Source organism: Triturus cristatus, chromosome 2_1 (assembly GCF_964204655.1).
Source record: "Triturus cristatus chromosome 2_1, aTriCri1.1, whole genome shotgun sequence".
NCBI lineage: Eukaryota > Metazoa > Chordata > Amphibia > Caudata > Salamandridae > Triturus > Triturus cristatus.
Window position 1 is genome coordinate 119604221 of NC_140581.1, and position 26671 is coordinate 119630891.

Here is a 26671-nt window from a genome sequence, read left to right on the forward strand (position 1 = left end):
GCACTCTATAAGTACCTTGACATTTACATTTACAGCATCCTTAGAGCATCTTCAGCATCCTTCAACCCTTGCATCAAGACCACTCTATAGGAATCCATTGCAACACAGATAAAGTGCCTGGAACTACAGAAGCACTGCTTCTTCTATGACAGTAAATGTTCTTGAGTACCTTACAAGTCACCCTGAGTAGCTCCCTACTGGAGTTGGTCACCCCAAGTACTTCTAACCGAACACATTGACACTTACCTAAGTTTTCTTTGCCAAACTTTTTAAGTGTCAGTTTGTTGACTTTGCCTAGGCTTGTTTGCAGTTGAATGACATTGCTTCGATTAATTATTGCTTGTAAAATCTATATTGCCTGAACCCTCTGGTGGATCTTTTTTGTTTGAGTGTCTAAATGTATATAAGAATACAGTCTACTTATATAAACTGCTGTTGAATTTTTTTAATGTTGTTTTGATTTCTTCTTCAATTCTTTTGGTGCTGTTTATATGCTTTACACTTTGTTAGAAATGGGATTTCTGGTTGGCTAAGGCTTGCGCCAAAGTCAGGCAGAAACCACCACTCTAGTCAGGGCAAGGAAGTTACACGCCAAAGATAACCCCTGCTCACCCCCTTGGTGGCTTGGCACGAGCAGACAGGCTTATCCCTGAGGCGATGTGTAAAGCGTTTGTGCGCGCACCCAGCAACAACACCCAAGGCCCACCACAAAGGAAACTCCACACAAGGTATTATATAAAAATAACCTTTGTATTATACACAACACATTAGATAAAAACACACACTTTACAATGTGCCAACAGGCACGGGCAGAATTTACAAGGGATTATATATACAGGGGACAGGGCCACATGGACCACTGTCAGGAATTAGCACTTTTTAGAAATAGCACTTAGAACATAGGATTAAAACTTTAGAACATAGCACATACAATCACTGTAGCACTAAAAATAGAACATGTAGCACACAACCAGTAACTACTGGTATCAGAAAGTACCACCTACGCAACCCTAACCACCTTTAGGAATATCACGCCGGGAACGAGGACCTCACTAGTACCACCTGTACTAGGGAGAAAACAACCACCTAAGTATCACTATACCTGTAGGGGTCTAAGCACATAAACACATGATGCATAACATTCAGAGGTGTAGGGAAGGAAAACACATGATGCCTAAAATACATTCAGCGGTGTAAGGACAAGGCACATGACGCATAAAAACACATTCAGAGGTGCAGGTAGGAACAACTGCGCAAAAACTCACATTAGCCACCACCTGTGGCAGTCCCTAGGCCAACTGGCCTCTCATGGGCTCCAGCGCCCGTTGTCCATAGAGTCAGGGCAAGATTGCGCAGGATGCACAGTCTAGAACGTAAAGCAACAGGGCACAACCTAAACGTTGCAGCTGCCCACTAAGTGCTGGGCAGCTGGGAAAAAGAACCTGGCACCGGCGTGCCTCTTGAGCCCTCTCTGGGCTCTGGACGATCAAGCAATGCCCCCGTTAGAGCCTCACAGGCTCAATAAACAAATGTGCCCCTCTGAATAACGTCGGAGCGGCCCACTGCCTTCCGGGGCCGCTCTGGTCATGGACGAAATGCCCCCGTAGGTTTAGAGCCTCCCTGGGCTCTTCTAACAACAAGGAGTGCCTCGTTGGAGCTTTGACGGGGCTCTGAAGAACGAGAATGTCCCCCGACGTTGGAGCCTCGGCGGGCTCGTGCACAAATGTGGGGGGTAACGTTGGAGCGGCCCGCTGCCTTCCGGGGCCGCTCTGCGCCTCAAAAGAACTGCCCCCGTATGCGGGGGAGCCTCGTGGGCTCCCAGGTAAAGAATGCTGCCCCTAACGTTGGAGTCTCGGCGGACTCTAATCCCAGCAATGCACCAATGCCCCCGTGGTTGGAGCGCACCCCCCCGTTCACCAGCCAGCTAGGAGCCCCCTCCACTCACCGGGACTGCTGCTCCGGTCTCGGCGGCGCGGCTCTTCCTTTCGCCCGGGCCCCCTCCTGGGACCCGGGACTTGGTGAGCGGAGTCTGCTGGGCTCACAGCTTCCGGATTCCCCTCCTCCTCTGGCCAGTGCAGGAGCGCGAGGTGGGCTCTCGTCGCTTCCTGCTTCAAAGTCCCGCCCACGTCCCAGTCAGCGTTGCCTGACTTCCTGGGCTGCGGCGGTGAGTTGCGATTGCGGTGACGCGGGGTGGGCACCCGCGAGGGGGGGTGAAATTCAATACAGCAAGGTCCCTGGCGGGGTGGGCACCCGCTAGGGATATTAATTTACCGATAAGCGGGGTAGGCTCCCGCAAGCACCACAATGCGGTATACGGCGGGGTGGGCACCCGCCGTAAGAATAAGCAAATAAGCGGGGTGGGCACCCGCAAGCAGTTACGGCAATGTCCCTGGCAGGGTGGGCACCTGCCAGGAGACTCTAGAATCGGCAGATACGGGGCAAACGCCGGGTGGGCACCGGCTTTTTAGAAATAAAAGCGCTCCTGAGCGCTAAAGGAAAAGGAAAGCGCTTCCAGGCGCTAGAGGTGAAAAATAAAGCGCTCCCAGCGCTTCAGGGCACACAATCAGCAAAAGTCCAGGCAAGTTCTCCCCTGCATGCAGCAGGGCAGGGGTGGGGGCAAGGCTGGACCCAGAGCCAGCTCACTGGGCCTCCAGGCAGGGAGGTAGTCCAGGTGGCGGTCCTCTGGTCCAGCAGCAGCAGCCCCCCTCAGGCAGGATCCTGGCAAAGAACAGTTTCTGTGGGGACACAGCCCCATTTTTATAAAGACAAACCCTTTGTTCTGGGTTCAGGGTGAGGGGGAAAACCAGTCGCAGCTGGTTGGGGAGCACCCTTGATGTGCTCAGCCCCTCACTCTATTCACTGGCAGGGCTAGGGTCGTCAGTCGCACCACAGGGGGCGGGGCCAGCATTGTGTGTGGAAAACCCTGTCCTATTCAGGACCCAGGTGTACTCCTCCCACCCATCTAGCTGCTGATCTCCCCATTCACCACTGGGTGACTCATCCTGACTCTGGGGAATCCCTAGCCCGTCACATGACACGACCAGCCAATCACGCGACAGACACACTGCACACAGAAGTGCCCACTTCTAGAAGTGGCACTTCCACACTAGGTACATGCACGCCGCACACATCATCGCGCAGCATTCACTCCCACGAGTCCGCACATACCAAACTCGGGCCTGCACACCCCACGCATCAGGAACTACTAGGGACACATACATTCCCCATGCATTCCTATGGGAGGGCAGGCCTATCTCACCACATGCACTCAGAGCACGCACGCACTTTACCCTGGGACACAGGGAAAGTGCGCAGAGACCAAACAATCACCATACCAAGTCACCAATAAAAAGCCAAAAAGTCCAGGGGTGAACCTGCCAGAAGGGCCAAGTCCAACACAACCCCCTTCCAGCCAAAACGCAGGGCAGACCAATCACCACCGTGATGGACTTCCCTGCTTGGGGCGATAGAACACGGACGCGGGCCCGCAACTGCATGGACACCCTCCGGTTCTACGCCACGGTGAACCCATGGAATTCTTTTTTTAACACCACTGTCCGGACCAACTGGGCTACCCCACTGGTACTCCCAAGCTGTCCGCGGCCAAGACCAGGCCCTAGGCCACCCAGGTGCCACTGGTCTTTGCCTAACCACAGAGTGGGGGGTAGTAACCCCTGGCACATAGCGGCCATTCTCCACTCTTCCTCTCTGAAAGACAGGACTAGACTGCCACTGGTTCTCCAGCCTAGGGTCTACACCCTCAGGCGGACCAGGAGTCTCAGGGAAGGCTCTCCTCCCCCTACCTCTTCTCCTAGGGTTCCTCCTCCTCTGGCGAGGGGTACACCTAGAACGCCATTCCAACCCAGGGTTTAACCCCTCAGGTTGTACCGGGGGCAGAGGTGGGCTCTCCCACCCTCTGCACCCCCTTCCAGAGCCCTGCTCCCTACCAACTGGGGCGGTACCTCTGGAAGAAGAACTGGTCGGGACGCTGGTTACAGACGTCCCACCCCTCAGGTCAGGCTGATCCCGAACCTGGCCTTCCAACCTCCGGCCTAGAACCTTTGGTGGAATAATTGCCTGGCACTCCAGGACTTCTGGGGATTTCCACTCCATCCCCCTGAGGCTATCAAAGGACACATATGTCGAGCGACTGTCTGTCTGGCGCTGATCTCCCGTCCCCTGTCCACCTGACAGTGCGCGGAGATCCCCCAGAACAGAAGTGGTGCCACCCTGGTCACTACACGGGATCCTAGCCCAACTGGGTAGTCCCTGACCCACAGGCTCTTCCACTGGGAAACTCATCCCCCAATCACTCCTCACACTGGACTCCTGTACCCTCCCTACCGGAGCGGTACTGCCAGACTCTAGAACCACAGGAGCCCTGGTTACAGGTGCTCCAGGTCCTCTACTCACCAGGAGATCTCCCTCAAATGGGCTAACAGGACAGCCTAGGTCCCCAACTTGGTGTTCCCTCATGGAACCATCCAAGTCCTGAGGCAGGGTTTCGTACGTCCGGGGACCCTCGGTCACCCTCTCACTCCTGCTCCACTGAGCCAGGCAGTGAGCCCCTACACCCTCCTCGCTATCCTGGGACCTAGCTGGGCTACACTGAGCCTCTTCCACCACGCTGGGCTGGAAGATACCTGACCCACTACTTTTGGAGTCACTCCCTAATGACTCTAGAGAACCTCTAGCCCTTTCCCAGTGCTCTGCTTCCTCTGCAAGCTCCCAAGGACAAAAAGAGTCGTACCTCTGCAGGTGTTGGCGCAACCCTGGAGAACAACTACTGAGCATCTGCTCTTTGATAATCATTTTGATCACTGCCTTCAAATCCTCTTCCGGGTTAACCATCAGCCATTCCACCAGTGCATCCTGACAGTCATCCACAAACTCCTCCCAAGACTGGTGAGACAGCTTCCTACTGCCCCTGAATTTCAACCTTAACTCCTCCTCCTGGGAAACAGGTACCAGACTGGGGGAACTGGGACTGGGATTTCCTACACTGGAATCTATCTGGCTGCTACCACTGGACTCAACCCTCCCTGGGGAGCCCAGAAAATTAAAACTGCGCGCAGGGGATAGTCTACCCTCCAGAGCTACTTTGCCTCTGGTGGAGGCCCTCTCAGCCTCCTCTACCCTCTCCCGCGCCAAGACCCACTCAGTCTCTCGCTGTTGCTTCCTGGCCTCCAGCTGCGCCATAGCCTGAGCATGCTCTAACCTGAGCTTCTCTAAAGCCAGCTGGTGCTCCCTTTCTTTCCTCCTATCTTCCCACTCCTCTGGGGACAGGGAAAGGGATGAGGCGCTGCCTCCTACGCTGGACCCAGCAAGGGACGCCCTACCTATGGGGTCCTCACTCTCTACTGGCGTCCAGGTATTGCCATCCTCTACCTCCTCTTCTGACTCTTCCTCTGTACAGTACCTTTCTAACTCCTGCCTCTGGCGCCAAGCTAGCTCATAGGGATCACAAGCAGGCTCCATTCTGGCGGACGTTATGGTAACAATTATACAGGGAACCTAGGGGTCTGAGTTCCACACAGGAGCACACAATTCACAAAAAGATTCAGCAAGCTCTCTAACCCAGAGAACTCACACTCACTTGCCTAGTGCCACACACCATTCATCCACACACACAACCCTCCCCTCGGACTGGTAAAGCAGTTTCTACCACCCCTGATTCCTCAACCTGACCACCACGTGACACAGGTACCAACTCTGGGCGCAGGGCGGGGGACAAATGTACAGGACACTATTACGCTGCCACCACTGGATCCCACCCTCTGGTGAATCCAGAAACACAATGCACTAAGGGGGATGATCTACCCTCCCGAGCTAGGGACACCTAACTCACAGTGCACAAAAACACATTTCCAAAGAAATGACAAGTTAAAAACAAACTTTAAAACAATAATCCCTATACCATGTGATTTATCTAAATGCAGAGTTTTGTAGTGCGGCCAGTTGCCGCTGCGGTACAGCGCAAACGCAAGTCCAAATCCCACCGCTGATCACCAATGTTAGAAATGGGATTTCTGGTTGGCTAAGGCTTGCGCCAAAGTCAGGCAGAAACCACCACTCTAGTCAGGGCAAGGAAGTTACACGCCAAAGATAACCCCTGCTCACCCCCTTGGTGGCTTGGCACGAGCAGACAGGCTTATCCCTGAGGCGATGTGTAAAGCGTTTGTGCGCGCACCCAGCAACAACACCCAAGGCCCACCACAAAGGAAACTCCACACAAGGTATTATATAAAAATAACCTTTGTATTATACACAACACATTAGATAAAAACACACACTTTACAATGTGCCAACAGGCACGGGCAGAATTTACAAGGGATTATATATACAGGGGACAGGGCCACATGGACCACTGTCAGGAATTAGCACTTTTTAGAAATAGCACTTAGAACATAGGATTAAAACTTTAGAACATAGCACATACAATCACTGTAGCACTTAAAATAGAACATGTAGCACACAACCAGTAACTACTGGTATCAGAAAGTACCACCTACGCAACCCTAACCACCTTTAGGAATATCACGCCGGGAACGAGGACCTCACTAGTACCACCTGTACTAGGGAGAAAACAACCACCTAAGTATCACTATACCTGTAGGGGTCTAAGCACATAAACACATGATGCATAACATTCAGAGGTGTAGGGAAGGAAAACACATGATGCCTAAAATACATTCAGCGGTGTAAGGACAAGGCACATGACGCATAAAAACACATTCAGAGGTGCAGGTAGGAACAACTGCGCAAAAACTCACATTAGCCACCACCTGTGGCAGTCCCTAGGCCAACTGGCCTCTCATGGGCTCCAGCGCCCGTTGTCCATAGAGTCAGGGCAAGATTGCGCAGGATGCACAGTCTAGAACGTAAAGCAACAGGGCACAACCTAAACGTTGCAGCTGCCCACTAAGTGCTGGGCAGCTGGGAAAAAGAACCTGGCACCGGCGTGCCTCTTGAGCCCTCTCTGGGCTCTGGACGATCAAGCAATGCCCCCGTTAGAGCCTCACAGGCTCAATAAACAAATGTGCCCCTCTGAATAACGTCGGAGCGGCCCACTGCCTTCCGGGGCCGCTCTGGTCATGGACGAAATGCCCCCGTAGGTTTAGAGCCTCCCTGGGCTCTTCTAACAACAAGGAGTGCCTCGTTGGAGCTTTGACGGGGCTCTGAAGAACGAGAATGTCCCCCGACGTTGGAGCCTCGGCGGGCTCGTGCACAAATGTGGGGGGTAACGTTGGAGCGGCCCGCTGCCTTCCGGGGCCGCTCTGCGCCTCAAAAGAACTGCCCCCGTATGCGGGGGAGCCTCGTGGGCTCCCAGGTAAAGAATGCTGCCCCTAACGTTGGAGTCTCGGCGGACTCTAATCCCAGCAATGCACCAATGCCCCCGTGGTTGGAGCGCACCCCCCCGTTCACCAGCCAGCTAGGAGCCCCCTCCACTCACCGGGACTGCTGCTCCGGTCTCGGCGGCGCGGCTCTTCCTTTCGCCCGGGCCCCCTCCTGGGACCCGGGACTTGGTGAGCGGAGTCTGCCGGGCTCACAGCTTCCGGATTCCCCTCCTCCTCTGGCCAGTGCAGGAGCGCGAGGTGGGCTCTCGTCGCTTCCTGCTTCAAAGTCCCGCCCACGTCCCAGTCAGCGTTGCCTGACTTCCTGGGCTGCGGCGGTGAGTTGCGATTGCGGTGACGCGGGGTGGGCACCCGCGAGGGGGGGTGAAATTCAATACAGCAAGGTCCCTGGCGGGGTGGGCACCCGCTAGGGATATTAATTTACCGATAAGCGGGGTAGGCTCCCGCAAGCACCACAATGCGGTATACGGCGGGGTGGGCACCCGCCGTAAGAATAAGCAAATAAGCGGGGTGGGCACCCGCAAGCAGTTACGGCAATGTCCCTGGCAGGGTGGGCACCTGCCAGGAGACTCTAGAATCGGCAGATACGGGGCAAACGCCGGGTGGGCACCGGCTTTTTAGAAATAAAAGCGCTCCTGAGCGCTAAAGGAAAAGGAAAGCGCTTCCAGGCGCTAGAGGTGAAAAATAAAGCGCTCCCAGCGCTTCAGGGCACACAATCAGCAAAAGTCCAGGCAAGTTCTCCCCTGCATGCAGCAGGGCAGGGGTGGGGGCAAGGCTGGACCCAGAGCCAGCTCACTGGGCCTCCAGGCAGGGAGGTAGTCCAGGTGGCGGTCCTCTGGTCCAGCAGCAGCAGCCCCCCTCAGGCAGGATCCTGGCAAAGAACAGTTTCTGTGGGGACACAGCCCCATTTTTATACAGACAAACCCTTTGTTCTGGGTTCAGGGTGAGGGGGAAAACCAGTCGCAGCTGGTTGGGGAGCACCCTTGATGTGCTCAGCCCCTCACTCTATTCACTGGCAGGGCTAGGGTCGTCAGTCGCACCACAGGGGGCGGGGCCAGCATTGTGTGTGGAAAACCCTGTCCTATTCAGGACCCAGGTGTACTCCTCCCACCCATCTAGCTGCTGATCTCCCCATTCACCACTGGGTGACTCATCCTGACTCTGGGGAATCCCTAGCCCGTCACATGACACGACCAGCCAATCACGCGACAGACACACTGCACACAGAAGTGCCCACTTCTAGAAGTGGCACTTCCACACTAGGTACATGCACGCCGCACACATCATCGCGCAGCATTCACTCCCACGAGTCCGCACATACCAAACTCGGGCCTGCACACCCCACGCATCAGGAACTACTAGGGACACATACATTCCCCATGCATTCCTATGGGAGGGCAGGCCTATCTCACCACATGCACTCAGAGCACGCACGCACTTTACCCTGGGACACAGGGAAAGTGCGCAGAGACCAAACAATCACCATACCAAGTCACCAATAAAAAGCCAAAAAGTCCAGGGGTGAACCTGCCAGAAGGGCCAAGTCCAACACACTTGTTCCTCTGTGTAAGGCCTGCTGATCAGTGCCACAGCTACCCAGGGTTTAGCTGAGGGTTTTACAGACGAAACCTACTGGACCTAAAGGGAGGGTTGGTAAGTGTATTACACGGTGAGGTCGCACAACCGAACCATATACCACACCCCATTTCCTCACACATATTACTTAGTTCATTGCATTCTTTTTTTTTTTGCTATTATATTTTAAAGTATATCTGTTCTATTTTTCTAACTTGTGGTCGAGGAATGATTTCCAGTTTTTCTTCTATCCCACCTGATTCTGAAGATCTCATCTGCACAGCAATAGGGCCGCTTAGTAAACTTTTGTGTCGCAAAGGTTTGTGCATGAAAGTGCAACTCGTATAGCCAAAGGTCTGCATATGCCCCCCCTGTGTTTGCGTGATATCATGAACTCATTCTGCACCGCACTGAGACCACTTCTGACCAAACCGTGCTGTCTGCAGCACATTCACTAACAGCTTCTCATGCTCTGCACACAGCACATATCACATAGCTATAATCCACACAGGTTCAGGATACCACCCTTGATTAAAATGTGAAGAATGCAGTTTGTTACACAATACAGTTCTGTCGATCTTTCTTCATCAAGGGGCATATGTACAAAGAACTGGTGGAGCGGGGGTTAGCTCCAAAATTGCTAACGCTGCTCTCTGTCAGTTCAAAAACGCAGGGCTGCGCCGTATTTACAAGGATAATGGTGCACCCCTGTGTTTCCCCTAGCGGTGGCGCTACATTAAGCTGCCTATCGCCAGTGCAGGCACTCTGGCACCATAGTGCCAGGGTGCCTGCATTGGGGGGAGTTATTGTTTATGTGCAGGAAGGTGTACTGTCCTGCACATAAACAATACAGAATGGCGATTTATAACTCCTATGTGTGCTGCATTGCCCAGCCCACATAGAAGTTGCAAATCTTCATTTTTTAATGATTGTTTATGTGCAGGAACACACTCCTTCTACGCATAATAAATCATTCATGGTGATTTGCTGTTTCTATGTGTGCTACACAAGGCAGCACACAAAGAAACAGCAAAAACAAGGAGAAATTAAACATTTCTCCTCGTTTTGCCATGTTAAGACCAGCTTTTTTTGGTCTTAATTTTGTCGTGCCCCATATTTACACCACCCTTGTAAATAGAGGCAAGGTCAAAATCAATGGGTGTTGTGGTGGAACGCCCTACGCAGCACCCATCACCTGCCCTCCTTTCACGCTAAGTGTAGCGTGAAAGGGGACCTTATATACTAGTTGCGTTAAGCCACGTCAAGTGGCTTAATGCCGCTTTGTGGTAAATAAAATAAATATTACCGGACTGAATTTCATGCGGAATCTTAAAATAAAGTAAATAGCTCAAAATAACAAGAGGCAGAATCCGTGGTATAAGAGGTTTTCTAATGGGCTTTATTCCATTCAAAATGGCCGACTCGAGTCGCGGCCCTCAGGTTCCGTCACCACGAAGGTTCAGGAAGTGAAGTACAATAATTCATTAACAGACATGTATTTTTATAATAAGTACATTACAATGAAACGAATGTAGAAGGCGTAACATTTGATAAGAAAAGTGACGTGACAGTGACATAATCGAAACTAGGCGTAATAAGGAATAAAAGAAACATGATTGGTTAGAATTATCAGACATAGGTGGATCTATAAGATAATACTTGGCATAGATGCGCGCGCGGCAGCATGACGTGTAATTGACGTGCAACTAGGGGGTGAAGGGGACTTGACATTTAGCTCTACATGTGGAGACGAGAAGTCTGGGGTCAAGTCAACCTAATCCCAAATCATATCTAACATCCTATGTTTAGAGAACTATGTTATCCACAAGGAAGGACTCTCGGACAGAATCTATTCTATACTGACTGTGTGCGTGTACAAGCGTCTAAGTGTCTATATGAGATGCGAGGGGCAGAAAACTTTCCATGGCAACAGGGCTATGAATCACTTGCAGGAGGACGGAAAGGCTGAGTCCTCTGCTTGTGAGCTAAAGGAAATGTTTACCTAAATCACTGGACAGGAATGCATCGGCTGGAGAGCAAAATAGATAATTCGAAGGTGAAATACAACTTCTTGGCAGACAGGCGAAAACTGGCCGAGGCAGGCACCGTTAGCTGCACAGGGAGTAGGACAAAGTTCATGGATACAGATGCGAGCTCAAGCTGAAGCTGTCAGAGGCAGAGAGCAGGGAAAGGCTTTGAGGACAGAATCGGGCCTACTCGCCTGAACTGTAAAAATGAAGTAACTTAGCCATATAAAGTCGGTGGCCTTTCATACTTAGGAATCGAATATCCAGCCCATTGATGGCGGATCTGACAGAGAACATGTTGACGGTAGACACACATATGTTTGCGTCTTAGAAACTGGAACTGGAGGGAACATACATGTACTTGTAACATGCATATAGAACCGTTGGGGTCCAAGATAGGGGACATAACTGATCAGGAAAATCCACATTTCCACATTCCCTCCTTGTCCCCTTCTTGCCCTTCACGAGACATCAATCTTCATCATTCCATTGATTTGCTCATGGAGCATCATTTCTTCTTCTTTCTTCTTCCGGGATCTTGAGCGAAAACCTTGATGTGGAATACACGATGTGGCACACAGACCACAAATCGCTGGTCCACATTGCAGGCATAGACAACAACTGAAGAGCATAAGAAGGCCAATACCTAGGAAGGATAGAACTCTCCATCCCCAGGCTGATATCACACTCCAAAACCACCCGGACCACGTCCAAGTGCCTGGATTCTCGTGTATCTGGCTTACAATCTTATGAAGGCGTGTTATAGCTTTATATACAGATGGCGAATTTTCTGGTATGAATATGCAGCAGCTGGATCCGATGACCCTGCAAGCTCCGCCCCTATCGGCCAGGATGACGTCAAGGACAAGACGATTCTGGAGAACAACAATTCTCATCACTGATTGTTCCTCTGTCAGATTGCCTAGGGCGGCTATAGTCTCGTTTACTACAGCTTCAAGAGTCTTGGTGAGTCTGCGTATCAGCTTACTATTTGATATTGTACCTATATAGGGAAAGATACCTTTATTGAAATCTACATACTTGTCCCATGCTGTCTCAGTATAATCGACAACTGGGAGATCTCTTCGCTCTCTATTGTGTACTAAATGAACATTTCGATAATAATCAGGGGGAGCTAGGAAAACAGGTGGCAAAAGGAATGCTATGTAACAGGTACCATCCCAATCTAGAGGCAGACGCATATATGCCGTCTGACCACATATGAAGTAAGAATGGCGAGAAGCTCTAAATGAAGATTTACCTTGATCACTATATTCTACTGTAGTAACGCATTGGCTATGGCCCATATGTATGGAACCAACTTTTCTTACACATAATTCACCCTTAACTGGAAATACTGACATAGTGGGCAGAATTAGTTCAACTTCGGATTTGACATTCAGAATCATAAGATTAGGCGTAAAATTACCTAATTTATACACTTCATTTTCTAAATCAGTTCCTGTTCTACTGGGGTGACCCTCCTTATTAGGGTGACAGACTTTGAATAAAACTAGATTCAGATTTCCCCATATCCAATGTTGTTGATAAACTGCTGTGTCTGGGTCTAAGGAATTTAATAAACTAAACCATGCTCCACAGGAGCCATTGTGTGTGAATGGATGTGGAAAGAAAGGCAGAACTCCTTTGTTATTCTGATAGGGAGGGAGTCGGCCACACACCCAACAATTGGTCGCATTACTAGTCTGATGGGAATGATGTAACATACTAATGAATGTGTTATTGCGCAGCGCAAGTCTATAAGATAATTCATGTGGCGGTAGGTCACTAAAAGAATGTTCTGCAGCAACATTATAAACATGTCTAGAGATAGGATGATGTATGTGCAAAATCACACTCGTAATAATTACTAAAATACTCAATAAAAACAAAATTAATAATGTCACAATACAGTAGCTACGCAGTGATTTACAATACGCCTGTCGTTTCAACATTTCTCGGGTATTTTCTCTACTCAGGTCCAAGGGATACATGTCGGAGACAATTCAACCGCTTCACCTTGGAGAGGACTTAAACAATCAAATTGCTCGACTGTTTGGGCCTAAGCTTTAATTTATAGCACTGAGAGTCATTCTGTTCAACAAAAGGAAGTTTTGAATCAGTCTGTGAGGGAGTGCAGGGCACAGTGTCTATATCTGAAGGTAGTCCATGAAATTTTTTGACGTGACTCGAATGAATCCACCCTTTTCGTCCCTCGATCTTCACGGCTGTTCTTGTGGTCAACAGGACCAACTTGGGTGCTTTCCACCTGGGCTCCAATTGACTTTTCCTGTCGAAGTTTCTCACAAAGACAAGATTACCCGGAACAACGTCATGGGGTTTCGCCTCAGTGTTGTCGGGAAAGGCTGCAGCTACCTGTGAACGAGAAGATTGTAGTGCAGACATCAAGGAAGCCAGGTAATCTGTCAGCATATTACAGTCAACATCAGTTATTTTACGTGGTATAGGCGTCCCCCACATATTCGGTGGTCTACCAAAGATCACCTCATACGGGGATAGCCCTGTTCTAGAGTGTGCTACCATTCTCATGTAAAAGAGTGCAACTGGTAATGCTACTATCCAGTCGACACCTTTCTCTCTACATATTTTGGACAGTCTGATTTTCAGTGTCTGGTTATGTCTTTCTACGAGACCTGCTGCCTCGGGGTGTCGGACACAGTGGAATTTCCACTGATATCCCAACAAGAGTGAGACATGTTTCATTAATTCGGATGAGAAAGGCTGACCGTTATCTGAATATACAACACGTGGTAAACCGTACCGTGGGAAGAATTCTCGAACTAGCTGCTTGGCAGTAGTCGGGGCAGTGTAATCTGATACGGGATACGCCTCTGTCCAACGGGAGAGAGCGCAGACAACTACGAGGACATATTTGAATCCTCGACAACGTTCCATCTGAATATAATCCATCTGGAGGACTTCAAAAGGATGGTCAGGAGGCTGAAATCCACCCTGCTCTACGGGAACACTCTTTCCTGGATTAAACTGACAACATATCATACAGGTACGAACTTTTTGTTTAGCTGCTGCTCGTAAATGTTTGTTAAACCAAATGTGCTGAATGCTGTCTAGCATAGCCTTCTCTCCTAAATGTGCTGGACTGTGAACTGTAGCTATAATGGCTTGAACCATGGAATCAGGGAGAAACCATACAGATTTCTCCTTCGTCATCCATCCTTGATCTGTCTGGATCCCTCCTAGTTCAGTCCACTTCTTTATTTCTTCTGCTGTGGCATGTGTCTGTATGTCAATTACGTCAAGTGTGGGATCCTTAATTGTCATACACTGTGTTGGGGTCTGAACTATTGGCTTTGTCATGTCTAATGTGCGATTCTGAGCAGTCTGTTTAGCTGTTCGGTCAGCTAAATCATTGCCTTGAGAAATGGTATCAGTAACCTTCGTGTGTGCTTTACATTTCATAATCGATATAGCAGTGGGTAGATGTATTGCGTCTAACAAAGCATGAATGAGGGGCCCGTGCTGAATGTGGGCACCATGGGACGTTAGATAACCTCTCTCTCGCCACAGCACGCCGAAGTCGTGTACAACTCCGAATGCATAACGTGAGTCAGTGTATACATTAACTTTCTTATTTGTGGCTTGAATACAGGCTTGCGTTAGAGCAATAAGTTCTGCTGCTTGGGCTGACAGAATATCTATACAATGTGTCTCAATAACTTCAGTGTCTGTTGTGACTGCATACGCGGCCACTAAATCTCCTGTACTTGCTCTCATGCATGATCCGTCTACATACAACGTCAGGTCTGGATCTAACAATGGAACGTCTGTCAAGTCTTGTCTAGGTTTCGTCTTTATTTCGATGATTTCAATACAATCGTGAGCTAGTGGGTCTGTTCCAATTACAGGTAATAGTGTAGCAGGATTCAATGTATTACACCGTCGGATCTCTATGTGTGGTTGAAACAATGTCAGTTCATAACCGGTAAGTCTTGCTATGGTCAAGTGTTGTGTTTGTGTTCGGTTCACAAGAACCTCTACTGCATGTGGTACTTGTACTGTCAATGGGTGTCCTAATACTATGGCATCGCTTTGTCTGATTGCTAAAGCTGTCGCTGCCACTGATTTCAGGCATGCAGGCAAAGCCTGAGCTACGGGATCTAATGTACTGGAAAAATAAGCACATGGCTTGCGTGATCCGGCTTGATCCTGAGTGAGTACTGACAAGGCAGTACCTTCGCGTTCTGTAACAAAGAGTGTAAAAGGTTTGCTATAACATGGTGTTGCTAAAACAGGTGCTTGACATAAAGCTTCCTTTAGGCTTTCAAAAGCTTGTGTATGTTCCTGAGTCCAAGGGAGAACAGTCGATGTGGCTGCCTCCTGTGTGGTTAACTGAATGAGTGGTTTTGCTAGAAATGCGTACTGAGGGATCCACTGCCTACAATATGAAGTGAGGCCTATGAAAGCCCGCACCTCCTTTTGTGTCTGGGGTATTGACATGTTAGCAATTAACTGGATGCGATCTGGTGTAAGCTGCCTTCCCTCCTTGGACAGCGAGTGACCAAGATAAATAACTCGCTGAACACAGAATTGCAGCTTAGAAGGGGACACCTTGTGCCCCTTGTCGGCTAGGAAATGTAAAACTGTCAGAGAAGCTTTTTCACATTCTGGCTCGCTTCTCGCGGTGATCAGCAGATCATCGACATATTGAAGCAGTGCAGTATTGACTGGCATGTGGATACTGTCAAGTTCTCGTTTCAGTGCTTGGCTGTAGATGCTGGGGCTTTCTGTAAATCCTTGAGGAGCGCGTGAGAATTTAAAGCTGCGCCCATTTAAACTGAATCCGAACAAGTATTGGCTTTCCGGATCTATTGGGACGCTGAAAAAGGCATTCTTGAGATCAATTACAGTAAAAAATGTTGCTTCGGAATCAATTGCTGTCAACAATGATGATATATCAGGGACCACAGGGAATTGTGGTACAATACACTTGTTTAGTTCACGCAAATCAATAACCAATCGGTACACTGGTGGAGCAGTAGGATCAGTTCGTTTAAGAATCGGAATTATCGGTGAATTACATACATTGGAGTCTGTTTCTACAACTACTCCTTGGGCAATTAGCTCATCAATGATTTTCAGCAAAGCCACTACAGCATCATGCGGTAACTTGTATTGTCGCATTCGTGGTAGTACCACTCCTGCTTTCAATGTAACTCGATAGGGTGTAATGTTCATGCAGCCAACATCCGTAGGGCCTTGTGCCCATAGATGTACTGGTAAAATCTGTAGTCGGGGATCCATGTCTCTAGACACATAGTGACCTTTAAAATCACGCAAAAACAACCTTACTCCTTCCGGAGAACAACATATTATGGCTCCTAGTGCTTTCAGAGTTTTAATTCCTAACAAATTTTCTGGGCATGATTTAGTAAGCAATAAATCTGTAGTTCGTGTCAAAGGTCCTATCGTAAGTGGTAGAGGCTGTGATACTTCATTAACAATAGGTTTTCCTGAAAAACCAAGGGAAACATTTTGAGAGCCTGAGAGGGGTGCCCCTGGAACTTCACTACGTTTTATGGTTGTTCGACTTGCCCCTGTATCGAGTAAGAATTTTCTATCTTGACCTAATAATTCACTATGTACATAAGGTCCTTCTTGATCTACCGGAATCTCGATAAGCGGTAAGTCAACTTCCCTCTCTAGGCTGGTTCATGCGTAACGCTGATACTCAGGGTATTCATACTGTGCAGTCTGATACATTTGTTGTGTTGTGGTTTGTGTGGCAGTAGCAGGCAACGGTGGTGCAGCTGGCACAAACTGTATGGGTTGCTGTGAGGCTGGCATAGACTGTTGCTGAACTGGCACGGACTGTCCATGCTGCATAGCTCCTTGTTCAATCTGATTTTGTCTAACTAATCGTGGTCTCTCTTTTGCAATACCTGTAGCTATATTTCGTTTCAGGACTTGACAATCATGTACATAATGGCCTAGTTGTTTACAGTAATTGCAGGTTCCTTTTACAGGAACTGCAGAATCACCAGAATGTGTCACACCCTTTTTGTGACCATCTGCTGGTACTGTCTGAGAAACTAGCATTTTCATTTTTGTATCCTTCATGCGTCTATGCTCGTGTTCTTGTTCATCCCTAATTCTATTGTGATGATACTGTAACATTTGTAGCATTTGCGACGGAGTGTTACTTTGCCAGGTACTCTCGAATTTCAATATTCTATTCTTCACTGGAGGCAATGCATTTTCCACTAATTTTGTCACAAATAAATGTGGATATGAGTCACTACTTGCTTTTATACCACTATTTATACCAAAACATTTTTCAAATCGAGCATAATAATCGCTTGTGTCTTCATCTTGCTTTTGTTTACAGGCTGTGATTGCACCCCAATCTTCCTTTTTTGTAGTTAATAAACGTGGCAATACCTGTACTAGTAAACCTGGTAATAGTTTAACTTTATCCCCGAGCCCCGAACCTGCGGCTCGGCCTCTTTCTTCCTCTGCTAATGCTGTCCAGTCTATCTTTTGGTCTCCCACTTCCCACTCTTTTTCTTTCAGTTTTTCATAAATGTCAGCAGGCAAAAGCACCTTTAATATCGTCATAATATCAGGAAAGGTGTACTCTCCCATCAGTAACATGTCTTTAATTTCTCGGTGGAAACCCGCTGGGTCTTTGTCATGACTGGGTACTACTTTCTTCATTTCTAATAATTCCATTTTTGATATGGGTGTGTAAACAAATACACGGTGAAACTCATTGTCTTCGCCTTTTATTGGGTGCACTTCTCGTAGGGGATTTTGTCTATCCATGTAGTACGGTGCTCTTTCTCTGGGGGGCAGCGAGAGAGAATCTGGATTTACAAAAAGGACGTACTGCTTACGTGACACTAATATCTCTTTAATTAGCTTGTTACTAGAACCTCTCCATCTGTACGTGAGTAGTTCCGTTAATATATCAGGTAAAGGACCAGGGTCAGCATGTTGGCTCTTATATAATATGAGGAGTTGCTGAATCATATAGATTCCAGCTAAACGTTGTTCATCTGTACTGAGGTTGAGAAACGTGTGTGCTACGGTCTCATCACCGTATTTTTCAGGACTAACAACCCAGTGAACGGCTGATCTGGCTAATTCTTGCTCATCTATGGAATCGAGGAGGTGATAACCCCTTCGTTCTCGTAGTATTTTATCTGCGGCTTGAAACGAATGTTCAGGAGATTTCGGATTTATTACAGGCGTCGGATACGTTCTGCTATTATTTGGACATACAGAGTGTATGGGATCAGAAAAACATCTAGTATTTTCACAAGATCTTCCTCTGCCTACATAGGCTATGGTCTCTGACTGTCTTGCGGAATTCCCTGATTCGGACACTTCATCTTGCTCAAACTCGTCTGTTCCCAATCTTTCTTCATGAATACGCTCTATTTCTTTACGTATTTTTCGGCACATGGCTATTATACAATTTTGCTTATCGTGTCTCCCTTCTGATATATTCTGACTCCATCTTGTAAGAATAAGCATTGCATTCGGGTCTACCCCCGGACGATCTTGATTTCTGATTACACAGTTTATGAGGAAACGTAACAGTTCCCCCTGTATTTCTACTTTCTGGAATTCCATAGCTCTGTTAATACATCCTGGATCTCGTCCTGTTTGAACAAAATGATATATGTTATCCAGATGCGTAGTCATTCCTGGTAACCTTGCTAAATACTCTGCGGCTCGTCTGATACGTAATGATGCCAGGACCATTTCGTCCTCTTTACCGACCACGGGGTCATATCTACAATTTACAAGGAGTTCCTTAAGCGTACGTTCATTTACGAACTTAGGTGTACGTGAATGTGCTGACTCTTGAAAAACAAGTTTATTTATTCTAGGTGGTGTAAAAGTACTGCTAGCACCTCCCGTGGCCCCATCTGGGGCGTCGGGTGTGAATGGATTCGTCGAACGCGACACAGCAACTATGGGTGTTGATACCTCTGTAGAGTCGACTGCGGAGACAGATGCGGAAACAGATGTGCTTGCCGAAGCTTGTATCGGGACTTGCTGTTGCACGGGGACAGATACCTGATCCTGACGTTGAACCCCTCCGCCAGACGGTTTATGTGGTGTGGCGTTAGCATACTCGGGAGCTGCATCGTCTAGATATGAGGAAAGAAAAACATCTTCTGCGGTTCTGGGATGCCCTTTTGGATGTACCTTAATTGGAAATAATGGGGGTGGCAAGTCTTTTGGCACCTCCGTAACAGCCTTAGGTAGTCCTTCGGCTAGAAGGGGATACATACCATTCATAAGAGCATTTCTTTGTCTATTCACTTGTTCTGATTTCACTCGGATACCTTCCTCAATTAATAGATTTTCTTGAACTTTATTTGAACTTTCTTTACTCCTCTCTTCTTGTCTACGTGCTTTTTCTGTTCGTCTATGAGATTCTTTACGCCATAACTCAACAGCGTCTTTCTGTGACTGTCTGACCTTTCTTTTCCATAACTCTTCCTCCACTTTCATGATGCACTCTGCATCCCAGGTTCCCGCTATGGGCCACCTTTGACTTTCCGGTAATCCTTTGGTATAATCTACCCATAGATCAAGAAACAATATGGCATCTAAGCCATGTTTATGGTACATGAAATGTCCTGGAGTGTCTCTAGGAGGAATAGGAACTGCTTCTTCAAGCACCCCTTTTCTGGTAGTAATCTGTCTTAACTTCGAGAAGAGCGGCATATTGACAACTGATCTGATACTTACTCTTGAACTTACTTAATACGAGAAACACAATAATGAACAGTGAACAATGAACAGTCATTCATACCACAATATGCAAGACATTTTCTGAATACTTTAAACGTTAAACATTAAACATTATAACAATGATCGACAATGATGACAGTCTGCTTAACTAATCACCACGCTGAATTCTTGACAATAACTGAATACTTCGGAATACTTGATATACTGCTAAACAGTACATATACACTGCTAAACAGTGCAGACCGGATTTGTGTACCCAAATCCGTCTTGACCGGCACAACCTATGTGCGCGTCAACACGCCTCCCCGGCGATGGTACTCACCGAGTAGCTCCTTGAAACGGAAGGCCTCAGAGAATGGACAGGACTCGATAACTGCGGACATCGGACCCTCTGGACGTCGGGATTTCGGAAAACCTGGTGGGCCTCTGTATACCTCGGATCTTGCTCTCTCAGCTAGGCTCTGGTCGGGATACTTCGCACTTCTCACCGCCTCGTCTGGGTTGATCGCAGCCTCAGTCGCCCCCGCTTGACCGGAGGGAGCTTACAGGAAATCCTGCTGGTACGCGTTTATGGTCCGTCCAGCTGTGGCAGGAGACCGGGCCTGCAACGCACCGCCGGCGCGTGAGATGAGAAAGTGTCCCTATTCGGGCGCCATTATGTGGTAAATAAAATAAATATTACCGGACTGAATTTCATGCGGAATCTTAAAATAAAGTAAATAGCTCAAAATAACAAGAGGCAGAATCCGTGGTATAAGAGGTTTTCTAATGGGCTTTATTCCATTCAAAATGGCCGACTCGAGTCGCGGCCCTCAGGTTCCGTCACCACGAAGGTTCAGGAAGTGAAGTACAATAATTCATTAACAGACATGTATTTTTATAATAAGTACATTACAATGAAACGAATGTAGAAGGCGTAACATTTGATAAGAAAAGTGACGTGACAGTGACATAATCGAAACTAGGCGTAATAAGGAATAAAAGAAACATGATTGGTTAGAATTATCAGACATAGGTGGATCTATAAGATAATACTTGGCATAGATGCGCGCGCGGCAGCATGACGTGTAATTGACGTGCAACTAGGGGGTGAAGGGGACTTGACATTTAGCTCTACATGTGGAGACGAGAAGTCTGGGGTCAAGTCAACCTAATCCCAAATCATATCTAACATCCTATGTTTAGAGAACTATGTTATCCACAAGGAAGGACTCTCGGACAGAATCTATTCTATACTGACTGTGTGCGTGTACAAGCGTCTAAGTGTCTATATGAGATGCGAGGGGCAGAAAACTTTCCATGGCAACAGGGCTATGAATCACTTGCAGGAGGACGGAAAGGCTGAGTCCTCTGCTTGTGAGCTAAAGGAAATGTTTACCTAAATCACTGGACAGGAATGCATCGGCTGGAGAGCAAAATAGATAATTCGAAGGTGAAATACAACTTCTTGGCAGACAGGCGAAAACTGGCCGAGGCAGGCACCGTTAGCTGCACAGGGAGTAGGACAAAGTTCATGGATACAGATGCGAGCTCAAGCTGAAGCTGTCAGAGGCAGAGAGCAGGGAAAGGCTTTGAGGACAGAATCGGGCCTACTCGCCTGAACTGTAAAAATGAAGTAACTTAGCCATATAAAGTCGGTGGCCTTTCATACTTAGGAATCGAATATCCAGCCCATTGATGGCGGATCTGACAGAGAACATGTTGACGGTAGACACACATATGTTTGCGTCTTAGAAACTGGAACTGGAGGGAACATACATGTACTTGTAACATGCATATAGAACCGTTGGGGTCCAAGATAGGGGACATAACTGATCAGGAAAATCCACATTTCCACAGCTTTGTAAATAAGGCGATGGACTTAATACCATCAGAATGTCTTAAAAAGTGACGTCCTGGTGGTGTTCAGTCCTTGTACATATGCCCCTAAGTAACTTTAGATTTTCACAATGCAGATGGCACCAGGTGGTGGAAAGCGAGCATGTTAACAGCTAGAACTGCCATGAGAGATGGCATTGCCCATATGACCACCAACAAAGTTGCAACTTTGCAGTATTCACATACATTGCTAATCCCTTTTGCTGCACTTCTGAAGTTATTCCTACTTCAAATAGGGGTGAGTGATGCAATGAATATATAAAAAGAACTACAGAAGATCCATATTTGTGCAGGAGGCACAGGAAGGGAGGTGTGTTCTCAAGGAAAAATGTTTTCCAAGTCAGTGAAAAATGAAAAGCAATATAATTGTACAATTCACACTTCCATTAACCCTACAAGCACGGACTTTACAGAGTGTGTATAATGCACACCCTTATAATGTAGTCTGGGCTGTTTGCCCCTCCCCTCCAAACAGTAAAATGTATTTAGGTTTTTGAATATCGAAAATAAACAAATATGGGACAAGACTACATATATTTCAATGCATATTATTTGCATGGCAGTCAACATCCATGTGAACGAAAAGTTTGGTTTCCATGATGATTACTTCTCCTAAATGTAAACTGTGTAAAATATGTCAGTAATCCAATAGAAACTCCGAAAATGGTAATTTTGTGTATGTTGTTGGCATCTCTACTTGTGATGTTAAGTCCTTCACAAAAGTTAGTGCTGGTACAAATGGCTGCACAGTTCAATTTCTGTGCAACAGTTTTTACCGGGTGTACTTTTAGCATTCCTAATTACCCAGCTGCATGCCCCTATTTCCTGATATACATTTGAAGGTTGCATGGATGCTTACATATGGGGGAGAACCCATGTGAATGAGCCAATTTAAAACATAGTGAAGCAATGTGTAGTGCTCCCTGAGTTACTCAGGCAGTTTCCCGCCCCATCGGAATTATGAGATCCGTGGAGTGTATATGAGAAATTACCAAGGGACTCAGATCTGGAGTTACCAATTCACCCGGTAATTCCTACCTTCTTAGGAAACCCTCAGGGTCGCACTTTTCTTGTCCTGGATTTTCCCTCCCTCCAGAGTTACCAATAACCTGTGGGGAAAATTCTCGCTGTTTTCTGGGCCACTTGTAATGACAGCCTTAGTGTCTGCTCACATTGTGTGCCGGACTGTTTTGCCCAAATTTAGAGTAGTCCCACGTGCAGGTGCTGGTAAGGCAGCACAGTTGTTGAGAGGTATAGGGTGCACATGACTCCTTACAGTGAAAGACTGCAGTCAGTCAGTATATAGGTTAGTGTGTGGCCACAAACTCACTACTGAACGCAGAGGCGGCTGATCTTATCTCAAAGTTCCAGAGGGCATTATCATGAGATAATATGTTAACCTGTAACATGCTGAGGCTATCTGGTTTTAGGTCTAAACCTATAATAACGGATAAAACCCCACCGAAAGGAAAATAGCCATCACCAGTGTAAACCCTGTAAACACTGAAAAAACACCTTCACGACCACAAATTAAGTGCCATTCAAAGAAAGGAAAAGATCAGTGAACGAGTCATTTTTATTTTGTCCTAAAGGGGCCAATACAATGTAACTTTGTTATACAAGCCAGCACCAAGAAAAACTAGGCTAACATTATTCTGCTTGAGTTTTGCTGTTTAGGGATGTCACTAAAATATTGTCCCTTCTTCCTTCTACTTTTTTCAGTTTTGTGATCTTTGGTCTAAAGATGCAGTGTTTAGAAGCATGTTTTAGGTCTTATTTAGTTATTTTATAAACTGTGTAGAAACAGGAAATATAAAATCATATTTGATATGTTGGCTACATTTGATTTCGCTGATTGGTAAAATGGCTGGTTTCATAAGAATCTTTCCCAAAATGTACCATCACATTTACGCAGAGACAGAAAATGGGTGAAATCCTTTGCTACATCAGCCCCCTTTTCCAGTGAGTCAGTATTGATTGCCAAACGCCCTAGGTTTTAAACAGTCAATGCAAGGTGTAGTGGCAGGTATACGTGAAAAGAATGTTGTCACCAAGCATCTGAGATCATGGTGAAAACAGGACACCAGACGTTGGTAAACATGGAACGCAGTGCCACTTGAAATGCTGCTTAAAAAAGTTCCTACCAAGTTCCATTAAGATTGGAGTGATATTATTTGCATTTGCAGTAATTCAGCTACATATATGAAAAAGTTGTATGGTAACCTGTCAAAGTCGATACCTGAGCTGAAGTGTTTCCCTGTAAGAGATCCTTGTCACTTGCTAGATGGTATGCTGAAAGCATCTTCACAATCTTCATAGTTAATGAGGAATTCTATTGACTTTGTTGTCCATTTTCGAAGCGAATGCTAGCTCAAGGTATTCTACACACACTTCTTTCCCCGAGTGGAACATTACCACATACAGCATTACCACATACGGCAGGTACACCTCTCAGAACCGCATATACATATTGGAAACAGGCATTAAAATACACAAATGCTCTCCCTGCATATGCTCCAAATGTGCCACTACTAGGTATTCCAACTAATTAAGGCACACTCACTAACGCGCTGGTTCTACCAGGGCATACGTACACACCGTCCCACCCCCCTTGCTGGAACCCACGCCAAATGGGAATACTGGAATATCCAAAACGACCCTCTCGCAACGCCCACTTCAAGTTTATTCAATATATGATTATGCAGAGAGCTTACCACATAAATTACACACCATCCTTCCTGCAATTCTACCACACTATCCTAGATGTCCTGAATAAGACACAAATTTATTGCATATGCTCTGGGACTGTCCCGCCTTGAAAAATTATTGGGGGGAATACTAACTATCTTAAAAGAGGTGGTAGGAGCCTTAGGATGGTCTAAGGTTGAGGCAAGTTTACTGGGTCTATACAAGAGACGTAAAGAACTTAAAGTGCAAGCCATATTTGCGGATTTAGCTTTACTCCTTGCTAAATGAGGTATTACTCGAAGATGGAAAGCCCCAAGATACCTCACATTACTTGGCGGAATATCAGCACCAACCGGCGATAATTATCGCTAAGCGCACTTAGCACTAGGATCATTATCGCCGGCTATCGCTGGATTCTATTGTGGAGATAGCGTGCTATCAGAAACGCATATCTCCAAAGCGATAGAAATCCAAGCGTTAGCTACAAAACACTGCGATTATCGCTGGAAAACCGGCGATAATCGCACTGCGACAGGCGATACCTTGCTGATAGGGCAGGGTGGATTTAGCCATGTAATCCACCTCCCATTGGATTACATGGCTAAATCAGATTAAAAGCAGGCGTACAGCGTGATTAGCGCTTCTTTTATTATCGCTAAGCAGGTTAGCGATTTCCTTGTTAATTGGAGAAATGTCGTTTAGCGACATTCTCTACATGAGTTTGGCAAGGTACGCCCACTTTGCATCTCATTAGAGATGCAAAGCTGGGCGTTAAGAGAAAGGGCACTAAGGCAAGGATTCACGCGATAGCCTGACCTTGCTGATAGGGCCGAAAACAGATGCAAAAGCGGCGATAATTTTATTGCGCCACCTTGATGATATGCCCCTTAGTTGGGAAGACAAAGTGGAAAGGTGGGGACTGGCAGAGAGTGTGGTGAGCCTTAGAGAGGAGAAAAGAGGACTTAGAAAGGAACCAATTGAAATGTGCTGGGACCCATTACTGGAAACTTTCAAAACATCTGACACGCTTACGTCATAGGTCTATATATGAGACAATCTATCCAGTCACTAAACCCTATCCAAAGAGCAGACATCGCTGGATAGCCTAGGTTGGCCAGTCGCTGGGTTCAGAGATTCCACTGCTCTCGACTGCCTGATGTATATACGACTCCCTGCTATCTAGACTGTACTTGTGTCATATGGGTGTGCTTACATTTAGGTCCTAGGCTAATCCTTTTTTCTTATCGGAATTGATATAAGTTTGTGGAGGCACGTCAGCAGGGGGGAGGGGAATTAATAAAATCTACTTTACTGATTAGATAATTATCTAGGAAATTGTACAATTATTACACGATATAGCGTGAAGACATGTTACGTTATGATGATAAACGCTGTACCAGGTACTAGAAGGCCTGGAACCAGTATGGTTGAATGAGGTCACAATATGTTACGACTGTTTGCCAACGTGGCCATCACTTTGTACATATATATGCACATGCTAAACTGTAATCGTTATATTGAGCATTTATTCTATTTGTACTGATTCTGTAGAAAATCAATAAAGTTTGTTTAAAAAAGAAAATGCTATTGAAGACTAACACAAAACAAATGTAAGTTATCATTAAAATAAAAAGAATTTGAAACAGACACATCAGAAGGGGAGGGCAGATGGGTCATTTTTCAGGGCACTGTGCTCATTTATTTATAGATTTTGAAGCAAGTATGTTTTTGTTATTTAATTTATAAAACGGTCTTTGGGGGCCCTGATAGAGAATGTTGACTAGGCCCCATAAACTATCCGACATGTCTGATTTGGAGTACAAAATGCATAAACGTGTAAAGAAAAGAATGACGTTTTTTTTCTTTTTTTGCAGAAGCTGGGACACAGGGACCTTTAAGGAAGTCAAGCCCCCTCAGAGAAACTACTACATCATAGATCCTGAGTTTGTATCAGAGTCTGTGCACCATCTCTGTTAGAAAGTTTAATTAAAGGCAGTTGTGAGCATCACACATGTGTGAGGTGGTTTTTTTTCAGTGGCGGTTGCCTCAGAACAGGAATGGTGAGTCAGGAGGGGTGAAAAAAAAAAATACCTGTCAACACCGCCGCTGCCTCACCTCCGTCCTCAGTCTCATATTGGCTGCACCGGAAGCACCAGGTTCCCAGACTCTCCCAGCCAATCACGATGCTGCATGGGCAGTGTCATGATTGGTCTGAACTGCCTGTTGAGCCGCTCAGGTAGTGCCTGTGAGCCTGGGCATGTTCTCCATCCAGCTGTGCAACACAGCTAGGTGGAGAACATGCTAAGTGCACTTGACAGTTTGGCCAGCCCAAGACTGTCTTGCGCACTTAGAGAGTGAAAAAATCCCCTCCTTCTCTGACGGCGGCGAGCCTAGCCC

General features: G+C 47.0%; 1 protein-coding gene across 9 annotated transcripts in view; it reads left to right on the forward strand.

Moving 5' to 3' along the window:
* LOC146863858 (uncharacterized) overlaps positions 1–26282 on the forward strand; it is a 343419-nt gene extending 317137 nt beyond the window's left edge. For 5 of the 9 annotated variants that reach the window (XR_014976576.1, XR_014976580.1, XM_085640690.1 and 2 more), the window contains one exon: positions 26149–26282. Coding sequence is in view for 4 of the 9 variants with exons in the window: in XM_085640690.1 (XP_085496816.1) it covers positions 26149–26251 (103 nt within the window). In the remaining 5 variants the exon portion in view is untranslated. The remainder of the gene's footprint in view (positions 1–26148) is intronic. The other 4 variants (XR_014976577.1, XR_014976578.1, XR_014976579.1 and 1 more) reach the window with 4 other exon arrangements.
* The last annotated feature ends 389 nt before the right edge of the window (positions 26283–26671 follow it).